Raw genomic sequence first — 15,529 nt, 5'->3', positions numbered from 1 at the left:
TGCCAGCTTGTAGTCCTGGAAACTTCGTGATTTTCTTAAAGATGTCATGGATGTTTTTTGTACATAACACAATTTTGCCTTCGGAAGGTCATTTGTCATGCTCTTTTCTTCATCACTTCCAACAGTCAGAAGGCAAAATTGTGTTATGTACAAAACACATCCATGACATCTTTAAGAAAATGGACCCTGTGTAAAATACAGATTATCAGTGCCAGCGGTATCAATTTTAAGTGTCCAAAGGATTCCGAAAATGTTGGAGAAAAGCCAGACCAGCGGAAACGGCCAGCATCAGAACGGACTCAACAATATTATCAATGACAAATTGTTTACATTAATATGCTAACGTATCTGTACATTCATTCATTAAATATATATTTTTATTTCGTGAATTATTCTTGTATAACTTGTTACTTTATAATTTGCATGCATTACTTTATAAACACCTGTTTCATTTAAAGCAGCAGACTTACGACAACATAGGCGTTTATTTGAATAGGAATATGTATTTTAAAAGCGAAAATCGAAATTCTTTCCATACCAAATTTCGAATTCGCAAATGTAAGCCGTAGATGGCTGATATACAACATGATTGATCACTATGTTTTCCAAAATAGCAAAACCTAATATCCTATGGACGTACAATATATTGCGCATGTCCGTTACGATTCTCATTTAAAGTCTTATTTCACTATGTTGTCCAGTTCACAGAAGTAAGCGAACTTGGTAAACAACACAAATACACATTTATGATGCATCGTAAAATTTAATATTACAATAATTTCAAGAATGTCGTACATGAGCACACCAACTTGCAACTTTTTACTCACGTTTCTTCATTCAGTTGAACTTGAAGCATGTACTAATATCGCTGCCACTTTACTTTGAGACAATATTAATGCTGTTCGGGAAATTTTATTAATGCCGAACAAGAGAAAACCTTTCTTATCGTTATTTGTTGATTTTAGTGGATTTGGGTTTTTCGTAAAACTCCCTTAAATATGAAAGTACTTGTACGGGTTTGAGTACTTTGATTTCCAGAACCCATATTACAAAGTCATGGTGTACAGAGTACGCTGTGCCTGCTGTTTTAGGACTTTACGGTGATGTAAAATTTTTTAGTAACTTCGTGCTTTTCAAACGATAATGACGTTCAGCTTGTTAATAATGTTATATCAATGCATCAAACAAAGTTTTAAAAGGACAATTACTGCTCTGGTTTAGGGGACACAATTACGGGCACCTGCTGATGTCTAGTACGTTCTAACTGAGTAGTTTCCCTTTAAAATGTCCCGTTACTTAACAGAATTTCCACAACAACAATATAGTTACCAGTAATAAATGCTCATAAACAAATCTTATGCTAAATATATAAATAAAATATTTTAAACGTAAGAAAATACTCCATTTTTGAAATATCAGCTTGAAATTTGTTATGATGCGCTATTGTTATCTAGAACTCTAGGCCTTTCTAAGCGGAAGGATATCGTTGATAATGTAAACATGTACATGCGGGTTGTTTGAAAATGGCGGACTTTGTTTGCTACTGGGATTGGCGTTCATGTAATTTTCAGTGAATACGGACTTATTAGCCAGAAATATGTAATCTTATGGGGAAAAGAAGAAAAATGTAGTTATTTTACAAAGTGGGAACAACTGGAAGTCATTGGAAATGGCTTCACCAGAGACACCAAGCCGATTATTGGTAAGTTTGAACGGTTTAGTATACTTGTATCAACATTGCACGCGTGCCCCAGTAGCAGTAGTCGCAAGTGTTGTTCATTAGGGACGTTTAGCTGAACGCGCAGCATTCCATCTCATAATGCCGGACATGGGGATAGCTGTTGGGTGATTAAAGAGACAAAGTTAGTTTATTCAAAGTGAAACGACCGTTGGTTTTTGACCAGAATTTTATTTCGCTATCATCGTCCTTGGTAAAATGTTAATGTGACTAAATAGTAAGAACATTAAGGTGAAATATTCTATCAATAAAGATTGTTAGTTTAGCTTAGTGTTTAGTTTTTTTTCTTCAAATTTTAAAGCTTGCTACATATTAATGTTATTATTAATTTTTTATTTTTAGGACTTGTTTTACAGTCCTAATTGGTGATTTAGAGCTTTTATAGGAATTCAATTATCAATTACATTAGTTGGTTTGCTATCTGATTTGCAGTTAATTTAAATTTTGTATTTAAAGAATATTGATGGTGTATTTAATACTGCATTTGATACCATCTTTTCATTCTTGCATGAACCTCAATCACTGTGAAACCAAACATTCAGTTAAAATGTAACAAACAACCAAGTTACCAAGACCAATGCAGGGTATGTCTGATGACATGGCACTTTTTGATTGACTGTTTAATGATCAAGTACTATTGTTTCAAATGTACATGAAACATTATGAATTTATCCCAGTAACATAGTTTATATGTACAGTATTTAAAGCAGCACTTCAGACTAAATACTTTAAATTAAAAAATTTTAAACAATCACATTCAATTTCTTTAAGCATTTCCCCCATGCCACCCTTCTGCAGGCTAAGATATGCATTTTCTGATAGTAAATAAGTGACTAATGTAGGTAAATTTTTTAAACCATGGTCAAGAAAGAAATATGTGTTTCTGGTCAGCTGACCAGCCCTGTTTTTCTTGCTGAACCTTGCACTTTTTCCCCCGAGGTTTTTAAAAAAATTTAAGAACAAAATTCCTGAAATTGATTTGTGCATCTAACTGAGCTCATTTATCTCTGTTTTTGAAGCACTTTGTATATTATATATACTACTCATTACATGTATGTTTTTTAATTAAAAAAATCATTACCTGCCTACATACCTCCCCTAATTTTTAAACCGGTGTAATAGGAAAGACACATTTTTTTATGGCCTGAGAGATGTCCTGTGAAGATTTTCAATGTGAGAAGGCTTGGACTTCTAATAAGAGTATAATTTATGTAAAAGAGACTGTGTGTTTTGAGTATTTGTTTTTACCATTTTATGCTGTTATTTGTTTTGTATGGCACTTTTGAGGATACATATAACAACCAAACAGTATATGGCATAGATTGTGTTGATGTTCCATAATTTTTTTTGTTATCATACAGTATGTCCCATCAAACTCACTATATACATATAGTATTTTATGCATTTGGGTGAATTGTGTTTGCAGCATGGAGAAACTCTTCTTGTATAGACTTCTGAAAATTGCATGCTCTGCTTAACATGTTTTGTGATAAATTATTTACAACCATGAATGGGTGGCATAATGCCATAGATACAGCATAGATAAAAGAGATATATCACATATTTGAACAAAAAAATTAAAATGAGTATTTCATCAAAAATGTTAGTTAAATCATGTAATTAAAATAATAATATAATTTATGTGAGAAAGTTTGCTTAGTTTTCTCAAGTAATAGGTGACACTGACATTCACTGCTCATATCTGTCAACAAAGAAAGCATCTATAGAATAGTTGGACGTTTTTTATTTATTTATTTTTAAGAATCACTATAGTTCATTTCAAGTTTTATTTTCAGGGATTGTGACACAGGCTTGCTGCTTGTATATAAAAAAATATCAGTAGATGTATGACCTCAGCTTGAACTTTCATAGTCATGCATTTTCTCTGCATATGTTATTAGGCACTGAAAGTATGCAATAAATATTATATGAATAGAATACAGGATCAGTTACAGATGCAGAGGGGAGGACTCATCATGTTCAGAGGGGAGGTCAAAGCAGGGGGAGTTTTCATGTACTTCTACTTAGTTGGATCACTGTGTAGCAAAAGCTGTGTTTCTACTTCTAGTTACCACTTTTATTTGTATTTATCATCATCTCAGTATTGGTCTTTAAATTATAAATTGCATTAAAAAATATGCAGTATTTTAAAATTTAATACATTTCTTCACCCTTAAACAAAAGGCTTGCACCAGTAAATGTTCCTTGCCTGGTATTTACCAGGTTACCAGCTATAGAAAAGTTTGTGCAGCTGTTAAAAATGTCCCTGAATTTTCAACAAAAAAAAAGACCAAGTGGATTGTACATTGTTTCAAAGTCCCAATGCAGATCAAGAAGGATTTAGTAGGATACTTCTGGTTCCTTTATCACTTAATTATTTATTTTTTATTTGGAAAATTTGGTCAGAAATCTAAATTTTTCAAAATTGTTTAAGTTTAAATATTTGGAAACTTTTCTTTTTAGAGCTTTCATCTTTTAGGTTCTCCCCCCCCCCAATTTTTGTTGTCTCATTTTGATTTTAGATGAAGAGCTTCAATTGGGTATGTTTTTTCCAAAATCATATATCCTATGGTTTTTAAACATTTGAAAAATGCTGCATGTTAGCCTTAGCTATGAATGTGGTGCTTAAAATGGATGAAAACAAATATATAAATAACTCAGGTTATACATAAATACAACACTCAAGATCAGTAAAAACCTTACAGTAATCATTTATGAGACATTAGGCACATTTTCCAATTGTACACAATGGATGGTTAAAATAATTTTCTTATGAAGTGCCTTGATCACTTTACAAAAGGTATAACAGGGCAGGCTCATATAGGAATATGGAGGGACCTTTTCTTAACTCTATCCACTCTCTCAACCCCCATTGTGATGTGTGGAGAAATGAAAAATTGCATGAGCTGTAGGATTATAGGATTATATCCACTCTAATACATGTATACACATCTCCATGCCTAATTTTTGGATCAACCAAGCCATAATAACTATTGAATTGTATAGTTCTGTGGGCTATAATGTTTTGAGGAAATAGAAAGTTGAGAGGATAAAATTGATCAAATTTATCATTGATTTGTATGTTTGGAGCCTGTTCCATTATGATTTAAAATCATTATGCCAATAATAAAAACGTGTTTTCGGTTGACCAACCATTCCTGTTTTTCTCTGTTGTCCCTAACACTTTTTTCCCCCATGGTAATACTACTACTACTACTACTAATAATAATAATAATAAAATTCCCAAAATTGATTTGTGAATCTAATTGAGCTGGTTTTGCCCAGTATTTTCAAGTACTTAGCTACTCATTATAATATATATATAATGTATATTTAAAAAGAAAACTTCCTACCTACCTTAATTTCAACACCAGTACAATATTAAACACACACATTTTGTGTGTGTGTGTAATAAGTGATTGCACTTAAAATTTTGAGCCTTCCCCACTAATTTTGAGAAATACATATACTTTATCTGATATGTCAAATGCGTAAATAAAATCATTAACAGGAATAATGGACAAGTATTGGCAATTTTAGGTTCATTACTGTAATATTAATTTCTCCTAATTCGGTTTAGGTATTCAGACTAAGGTGTACCCAAAAACATTATGTAAGTAAGTAAACACAGTTTTGTTGTCGTTCCACATGGTTTCTCTCAAAAATACTTTGTATTAATTATGAATATCCATTACTCACTTCACAGACGTAATTATATTTTGGTAGTGGCAATACTTCATGATCATGGACTGGTGTCTCTGGACAGAGCCAATTAATACTTGTTATGACCCATCCAAAGATTTAAAGAATTTTCATCTGCTTCTTTCTTCAAAAATTGTAATTATTATTTTACAGCCAAGTGGGTGTATGGCATAGTCCTAATGGACAGTTGATAATTACATTTTATCAAGAACAGAATTTGATCTAATTTGCATTATCACATTTGTTCTAATTTGCATTTTCACATTTGATCTAATTTGCATTATGACATTAATTTTTGTTTTCAGATTCGTTGCAATCATGCCAGTTTGCCATCAGATATGCCCACTATTCAAAAATAAAAATTGAAAATCGTTAAATGGTTTCTTTTAAGGAACCATTAAAAAGAATCTGACTAAATATGACTGAAAGCAACATAATTTTAAGTTTTAATTTTTTTTCTTCAAATGAGTCCAGTGGTGTAACCACCAGAAAATATAGCGACTCATTTATTACTAAAAATAGGAAACTAATGAAACAACTTTTGCTTAAAAACCACTAAACAGAACTTGACCAAATTGATGAGATAGCATGGAAATGTTGCTCATTACTAAACAGAGATTCGGCTAATATGGGTATGTGGGAAAGCTTGCCAGTAGCTTCTCGTGGGTCGGTGGTTGTTTCCGGGGTTTCCCCGGGTTCTTCCTCCACCATTAATACTGGCCGCCATGTATAGCCTATCGTGTGCTGAAAAATGACATTAAACCCCACAACAACAAAAACAACAACTAAACAGAGAAACTTTGTGACCAAAACTTATAGACAGCATCCAGTATATGCCAGATTGCTTATTAAAAACAAGGGAAGTAACCTAGGATGATGACTATTGAAAATACAAGTAGGGAGTTCTTCCTCTCGCATATTTGTTGTTAATCTTGGCTGATCAGTAATTGGAATGGAACCCACGCCCATCTGATCATGAGTCCAGTACCATAACCACTGAGCCACCAATGCCACCCTGAATAGGGATCTAAGCAGTTTTCAAGTAATGACCCTTGGGGGGTTATGACAGGCCCATGAATCCATGCTGGCTGCATACATAACTTCCTTTGTAGTACCAGGTGTGTATGGCAGTGAACAGTTTCTTAGTTATGGATAATTGATTGATAATCCCAATAGGCCAGTGTTGGTTGTACAAATAAAAGTATGTATCATATGTCGGCATCTTTTTGGACAGCAAATAATTATTATTGTTTCTGTTTTTTTAATACAAAAACATATCCCAAATATTTAATTCAGTCTCCAAAAACAAACAAATAACAAAGAGCAAGCAGAAGCCAGCAGACCCACACAAATGTCACTAGGCTTTTCCTTAAGTCTTACAGTAATCACATTGTACATGTATGCAAATCAATATTACCTGCCATCTTTCATTAGTTTTATTTTAGTCCATAAGTAAATGCAAGCATATTACAAAACACAACTTTGTATGTCAAACACAAGAGTCGTATGTTAATCTACATATACAGTATAAGTGACACCAACAATTAATAGATAATGTAGCAACACAGTGCTCACACTTTTTATTTTGCTTAAGTTTCAGTACATGTATGAATCTGCATTCACCAGCAAACCAGTCCATTACTCGGGTGTGTCATATCAGGCCCTTGTGGGTATCTTGTTTCTATACGCATTAAAAGTTCACAGCTTTTTCTGTGCCAGTTTGGCAGCTAATTCCTCTTTAATACAGAAGAATAAAATATATCCTTAAAATATGTACCCTACTTGTATCCATGTCTCTGTTACTAGTCAACAAATGTTTGTTGCCCTTGTGAAAGATAAAGGATTTACATGTTTTAATAGCGGGGAACTTTTCACATGGTAGTCTTCCATATCTTTAGATACACATTCCAAAACTTTGCTGTGTACTTGCATCTGTTCTGCAGACTGTGTCAGATACTAATCATCAAGTGGTTGTTTGATTCGGTCATATCAAAAGTTATTGTATACATCATGTTTTTTTCTTTCTTTTAAGGGATTATAATAAATGATTTTTTTATACTTGAAACTGAAGAAAAATATAAAATAGCAATATAACATGTAACAAGTTGATACACATTTGAGAAAATAATTAAAAACCATATTTATAAGATTAGTTTATCAAATACCAGTGAATTGTTTACTGTCTTCTGGATGAAAATGTTTTTACAAAAGAATTAAAGCAGTTGTGGTGCTGGTTACATTTCAGGACCAGATCGGGTCAACTGCCGCATTGTGTCCTTAGTCAAGATGCTTTACTTTAATTATCCAACCAATGCCAGTGTTAAAAGCAGACATTAAATCTATCCGCTCACCAAAACTTTGGACCAAGGCCGGGAAAATATCCAGTGGGAAGGGGGCAAATAATGTAATGAAGTCTTTATGATGAACAACTAAAAGCATCTCTGATCCACCCCAATGAAGATATATAAGTCAGAGAATATTTTTCCATGTTCAGTTATGTGCAAGAAGAAAGATTTTGCTTTATAAATTTATATGTTATCACCTGTGTTATAAATGGTTTTAAAGTATTTCATATATTCGGTGCCATTGCTTACAAATTACATTAAATCATGTATATTTTGTAATTGTAAGTTTTAATTTAAAAAAAAAGAACCCAATCTTCATTGTTCCAGAGACATATCCATGTTTAATTACTGTGAACAAAGAAACCAACAGAATGATCTTCAAAATAAATCATGTCAAATTTAGTTGTCAGTTGCCACAAAACTTGATGGCGGGTATCAAACCCTAAACCTCCTGGTTATGACTCTAAAGTATTAACCACTGAGCCACTGTAGCACCATTGGGTAGCAATCCTAGTGGCATGATTTCCAGGTTATGACTCCAGAGGCAGGGTCCTGGATGGGGAGAATGAAGATTTGTCTGTGCCTGCTTGCGACTGAATTAGGACCCTTAATTCCAAGTTAACAGAACTGTCCATTTTTCTGTGTAAAATATAGCTAATTAGAACTTTAAAAAAAATTCTGTACAATTTGCTAAGAATATTACTTTAATGGGTGTAGCATATGGGTGTAATGGGTGTAGCATATGGGTGTAATGGGTGTAGCATATGGGTGTAATGGGTGTAGCATATGGGTGTAATGGGTGTAGCATATGGGTGTAATGGGTGTAGCAAAATAGTCTGAGTTACCAATGCTTTTGAATTATTTAACTCTTCAAGAATCTTTTCATTCAAAATTTTTGTAAATGAACAATATGTAAACGAATTCAAATTTCCCAATTTGACCTTCGACATAAAAATTCACAATTCCATGGGAAAAGTTCCTTTTTTTGGTCAGATCAAATGATTCCATGCTGACTGCATTGAAATAAGTGTATATACTTTAATGGTGAGGCTATGAACTGTTTGAGTTTTGAATCAGGGCCTAATGTTTCTAGGGGCAGGGAGAAAACCAAGGGTCATTGCTGTTTGTTTAAATGACCTGTCCTTTTTATCTACAGAGAGAGAGAGATCCTACATACATACATACATACATACATATGGTCTGGGAAAGATGACAAATTACACCAACATGAATAAACAATGTAGCCTTTATGTGCTCCAAGCTTTCATTCCCCTCTACAGTTTCAATACATGTGTGAATTTTTGTACAAATGTAAACTGCATGTATCAGGTGAACAATGATAGGTCCACTTGAACCATTTGTTTGATTTAAAAAAAAAATATTGAACAAATGAAAGTTAAAATATTCCAAATATCAGAAATGTTTTGATTTTATTTTTGATTTGTTGAATTATTTTACACTAAAAGTTGTGGAAATTTTTATTATTTCAACAAAATTTAAAAAAAAAACGAATTCAGAATTTTGACAAAAATTCTTAAATGTTTAAAATTTAGAATTTCAACCCAAAGTTCAGAAGTCTTAAAAAGCTTGAATTATAAAGCATTGCACTGAACATTTCCAGCCCTTGTAACATACATTGTATGAAATTAGATTGGGCCCTTTAGTAACAAGTGTTGAGGAATTGTGTTGATTAATTGATTCAACAGTCCAACTGAAGCCTTTGGGAGATTTACTGTTTTTCCTTTTATTTAACTATCATTGTATGTATATCCTTTCTATGCCAGCATTTGTGTAGAGGATCCATTTCTCTTTCCTGGACCTCTGGTTTCAAGAGTTGAATAATTTCACATAAATGGAGTGGCAACAAGAGTTTCAGACAAATTGACATTGTTCATTAAAATGGAATGTAGTGGGTTTATATACAACTAGTACCATACAAAACTACTTTAATTGTATTTAGATACCAGTTGTTCAATATGAACTAGCTAATATCAATTCCTGTTCTCGGTTATTGGTGTATTGATTTATTTATGGTGCATCAGGGGTCAACATTAGGGGGTGGTTCAAGTGAAATAATATCCAGTGTATTTCATTTCATCCAAATATGCAGAGAAAATAATCTTGCCTTTGCCTTTCAATTTGACACCCAACCATCTATCTTCCTTGCTCTTTATCTATTGATATTTCTTTCCATTTCCATTTCTTGAAGAAGAAAAAAATGACAAAGGTTTCAGTCATCACACAAACAAGTGGTAAATGTTAATAAGGAAAAAAAATGGGATAAAAAACAAATCCTTTTTATTTTATATTAGATTGTAATTCATAACTTTTGCAGAAACCACAGTTTGTAGACATGCAATGGAGAAAAGCTTACTCTGATATGTAAGTTCACTATATTATTTTGAGTCACTGTGACCTCATTTTGAGTTATGAAATGTTGATGATTACTCAATCAGAAGAAGATATTGTGGTAAAATGAGTCAGTTCAACTTTAGGGGGGATGTTAGAACCTGTATAAACTGGTTACTGGATATAAGTAACCTGATTAAACTGGTGCCTGGGTATTAGTATCTATGCCAGGTGGAGCCACATAATGTAGCTTATATTAAGCTACTTATAATAATAATAATAAAAATAATAATAAAGTCTTTATTTTATAAGGGTGACATATTTAGTACAAAAACTAATCTCCTTTGTGATCCTCAATTATTTATATATGTATAGGCAAATATATACAATACAGCTGGGAAACAAACACAAAAAGGTATAATGGACTGTTGTACACAAGAGCAACTAAGTATGGATTCAGAACAAAGAGTGTTGTATACACCAACAATCATGATTGAAAACACACACACACACACACACACACACAGAGCAAACACCCAGAGCTATTTTATTTAATATATACCTATTATATCAATATCTAGGTTGCTTGTAATACTGATTATATCAATGACTGTGTTGCTTGTAATACTGATAATATCAATGTCTGTGTTGCTTGTAATACCTATTATATCAATGTCTGTTTTGCTTGTAATACTGATTATACTTGTAATACTGATTATATCAATGTCTGTGTTACTTGTAATACTGATTATATAAATGTCTTTGTTGCTTGTAATACTGATAATATAAATGTCTGTTTTGCTTGTAATACTGATTATACTTGTAATACTGATAATATAAATGTCTGTGTTGTTTGCAATACTGATTATACTTGTAATACTGATCATATCAATGTCTGTTTTGCTTGTAATACTGATTATACTTGTAATACTGATCATATCAATGTCTGTGTTGCTTGTAATACTGATTATACTTGTAGTACTTATGATATCAATGTCTATGTTGCTTGTAATACTGATTATACTTGTAATACTGATCATATCAATGTCTGTGTTGCTTGTAATACTGATTATACTTGTAATACTGATCATATCAATGTCTGTGTTGCTTGTAATACTGATTATACTTGTAGTACTTATGATATCAATGTCTATGTTGCTTGTAATACTGATTACACTTGTAATACTGATCATATCAATGTCTGTGTTGCTTGTAATACTGATTATACTTGTAATACTGATCATATCAATGTCTGTGTTGCTTGTAATACTGATTATACTTGTAATACTGATCATATCAATGTCTATGTTGCTTGTAATACTGATTACACTCGTAATACTGATCATATCAATGTCTGTGTTGCTTGTAATACTGATTACACTTGTAATACTGATCATATCAATGTCTGTGTTGCTTGTAATACTGATTATACTTGTAATACTGATCATATCAATGTCTATGTTGCTTGTAATACTGATTACACTCGTAATACTGATCATATCAATGTCTGTGTTGCTTGTAATACTGATTACACTCGTAATACTGATCATATCAATGTCTGTGTTGCTTGTAATACTGATTACACTCGTAATACTGATCATATCAATGTCTGTGTTGCTTGTAATACTGATTACACTTGTAATACTGATCATATCAATGTCTGTGTTGCTTGTAATACTGATTATACTTGTAATACTGATCATATCAATGTCTGTGTTGCTTGTAATACTGATTACACTTGTAATACTGATCATATCAATGTCTGTGTTGCTTGTAATACTGATTACACTTGTAATACTGATCATATCAATGTCTGTGTTACTTGTAATATTGAGTATACTCCTAATAAACTGCATAGGTTCAGATTTGTTGCTGCATAATGAAGTGGAGGATCTGGATCTGTGTACTTTGACCTGACTTATAAGCAAGTATTGACTGTTTTGTTATCAGGGCATTGAGTTGCCAGCTATTGGCCTAGCTGGTCTCAGTCAGTATAGAGGATCTGTAGCCAACTACTAGTCATTAAAAGGGGTCTAATTTCTCTATAACCTGTCTTAACCCCTTCTTCCAAAAAGTCTCGGTCTCTCATGACAGGTCATAACACTATAATAAATCCATTTATTTACAATCAAGTCTCTCATGACGGGTCATAACAGTATAATAAATCTGTTTATTTACAGTCAAGTCTCTCATGATGGGTCATAACAGTATAATAAATCCATTTATTTGCAATGAAGTCTCTCATGACGGGTCATAACAGTATAATAAATCCGTTTATTTACAGTCAAGTCTCTCATGATGGGTCATAACAGTATAATAAATCCATTTATTTACAATCAAGTCTCTCATGACAGATCATAACACCATAATAAATCCATTTATTTACAATCAAGTCTCTCATGACAGGTCATAACAGTATACTAAGTCCATTTATTTACAATCAGGTCTCTCCATTGACAGATCATAACAGTATAATAAATTCTTTTATTTACAGTCAAGTCTCTCATGACGGGTCCTACCAGTATAATCAATCCATTTATTTACAATCAAGTCTCTCATGACAGGTCAAAACAGTATAATAAGTCCATTTATTTACAATCAAGTCTCTGATGAAAGGTCATAACGGTATAATAAATCCATTTATTTACAATCAAGTCTCTCATGACGGATCATAACAGCATAATAAATCCATTTATTTACAATCAAGTCTGGGGCCCTGAGTGGCCGAGTGGTCTAAAGCGCTCTCTGTTACGGATCACTGCCATCTCACCTCTGTCTGCATTGGTTCGAGTCTCGGATTCAGCCAATGTGGGTATGTGAGAAAGCTTGCCAGTAGCTTCTTGTGGGTCGGTGGTTATTTCTGGGGTTTTCCCCGGTTCTTCTTCTGCCATTAATACTGGCCGCCATGTATAGCCTATCATATGCAGAAAAATGGCATTAAAACCCAACAACAACAACAATCAAGTCTCATGACAGATCATAACAGTATAATAAATCCATTTATTTACAATCAAGTCTCTTAAAACAGGTAGTCACTTACTCCACTGGTCTTTCAAGACAGGTTTTATTGTAATGTCATTTCCACTCTCTTAAATCTCTAAAAATGTGGGTTCAAAGTTCCCTATTATATTCAGGGAATCGTTTACTGGTAGATGTCAGAGTAGACAATAGTCTTTGTAAGTTGTGGCAGTGACTATCAGTTATCTGTCAGTGTGGTAATATTATGATTGTGACATTAGATGTTTGGTTGAAATAAATTGTCATTCACTATGTTATGGCTTACTATCCATTCTAGCCTAAATGTTTGATCTCTGTTATCTTCTGGTTATACAGGAGACAATGTGCTTGAAATATGATTTTGCTGAAATTTATTTTTCTTTGCATAGAAATACATGTACGCCATTTTCGATTAAGTGTATATACTCATCTGTAAGTCAAGACAAACTGCAAACAACAAAGATCCTAATCTGCCATAAAACATAATGTACCTGCAGATCTGAGGGTCTCTGTTGGTTGTTCTAATTAGTACTCCTATAGTACAAGCCACACAGAGGTCTCTATTGGTTGTTCTAATTAGTACTCCTATAGTACAAGCCACACGGAGGTCTCTATTGGTTGTTCTAATTAGTACTCATATAGTACAAGCCAAACGGGTCATGTAGGCATTCAACACTGACTATTTCAGTAATGGGTGTCATTTTTTAGAACAGGGGTTGGCAACCTATTTTACATAGGGTGTCACTTTTTTCCAGATTAATTACAAAATGAATGAAAGCCTGCCACCAGTAAGTAACACTGTTCGAGATTTTTAGCACAAGACATCATGACATGCCACCTTGTGGCACACGTGCCGTAGGTTGCCAACCCGATGTGGAATTTGATTCTACATGCCTTTAAGTGGCAAGTATTCACTTCTTTTGGATTCGTATACATCCATATTCCTTTGGAAGGTCATTATTTACATGCCCCAGGATGTGCATATGTCAAAATCAATGTTAAAATACATAGACCTTTTTGGATAGAATGTTGTGTGCTCTGATGTCACAATAAAAGCTACCCATAATTATAAACAAATTCGTACTACCCTCAGTTGTGACAATTCCACTCTATGCATCCTTATTTTGACCCAAGTTTAGTACATGGCTACCATTGTAAAAGTCCATAGCAATAGATAATTTTTTGTCTGGAAGTTTCTTGGTGACACTTAAGGTACAGAGTATTAAATAATCAGGATTGAATCGACATTGGTTAAAGTAAATCTAAGTGTTAAAGTATAAAAGAACAATTTATATTTAATTTAAAATAAGTACACGCACATACGTGAGCCATGTATAACTATAACAAACTGCACAGACCCAGATCTGCCAGCACATTATGCGATTGCAGGTCTGGTTCTATGCAGTTTGCAGTTGGATTCATCCTATAAGCAGGTATATATGGTAGTGTAATCTGCCTTAGCAGATACCTTCTACAAAGTAGACATCTGTTTATAACGATTGCTTTCTAAGGAATCCTTAATGAAATTCCCTCTATAAATGTCGCTTAGATGCAAACAAAACTATGAATAATGACATAACACATGCACAGATTTGTCTCCCTTTCAGTTTGCCACTGGCACTATTGAATGTACACATATTTGTTAAGCCTGACTTTTTTAACTTTGGAAAATAACCATTTTCCACCAGGTCTCTTTGCATCTTACTGAAATCACTCAGCATTGATTTTATAACATACAATCTTGCTTAAGTCAAATGAAGAAAAGTACAGTTGAAGTGATGAGCACCTTGCTGATGAACAAAATGGCAGCTCAGAATATCTTGTAAGGAGTGAGTGAGTATGGATGACTAGATCTGGCTCACATTTTATACAATGTTAATATTGTTCTCAGTTAAACTCCTTAGGTAGGAGTAATATCACTGACATTAGTGAAGAATATTTATTTAAACATGCACTGGCTTGTCGTCTTCAGTTCAAAGTCAGTATTAATTACAGTGCTATGTTTTTTATGTTAGTGCAATCCTTGCTTTGTAAAGGAAGATTTGTTGTTGTTGTTGTTGTGGGGTTTAACGCCATTTTTCAGCACACGATAGGCTATACATGGCGGCCAGTATTAATGGTGGAGGAAGAACCCGGGAAAAACCCGGAAAGAACCACCGACCCTCGAGAAGCTACTGGCAAGCTTTCTCACATACCCACATTGGCTGAATCTTAGACTCGAACCGCCGCAGACAGAGGTGAGATGGCAGTGATCCGTAACGAAGAGCGCTTTAGACCACTCGGCCACTCGGGGCCCCTGTAAAGGAAGATTTTTGGTTACATATAAAGTAGATAATGCAGACAATGACAATTTTTTGCATTTAGATTTTGCCACAAATCACTGTTGACAACGCTATCA

General features: G+C 33.5%; 1 protein-coding gene across 3 annotated transcripts in view; it reads left to right on the top strand.

The window, feature by feature from the left end:
- The first annotated feature begins 1,087 nt into the window (after positions 1-1,087).
- LOC149781823 (uncharacterized) overlaps positions 1,088-15,529 on the top strand; it is a 236,258-nt gene continuing 221,816 nt past the window's right edge. For all 3 annotated transcript variants that reach the window (XM_089935998.1, XM_089935997.1, XM_089935999.1), the window contains exon 1: positions 1,088-1,702. In XM_089935998.1, the coding sequence (XP_089792124.1) occupies positions 1,670-1,702 (33 nt within the window). In that variant the 5' untranslated portion in view covers positions 1,088-1,669. The remainder of the gene's footprint in view (positions 1,703-15,529) is intronic.

Source organism: Sinohyriopsis cumingii, chromosome 15 (genome assembly GCF_028554795.1).
Source record: "Sinohyriopsis cumingii isolate HCF-2022 chromosome 15, ASM2855479v2, whole genome shotgun sequence".
Classification (NCBI taxonomy): domain Eukaryota; kingdom Metazoa; phylum Mollusca; class Bivalvia; order Unionida; family Unionidae; genus Sinohyriopsis; species Sinohyriopsis cumingii.
The sequence above is the reverse complement of the archived record's forward strand: the minus strand, read 5'-3'. Positions and strand labels throughout refer to the sequence as shown.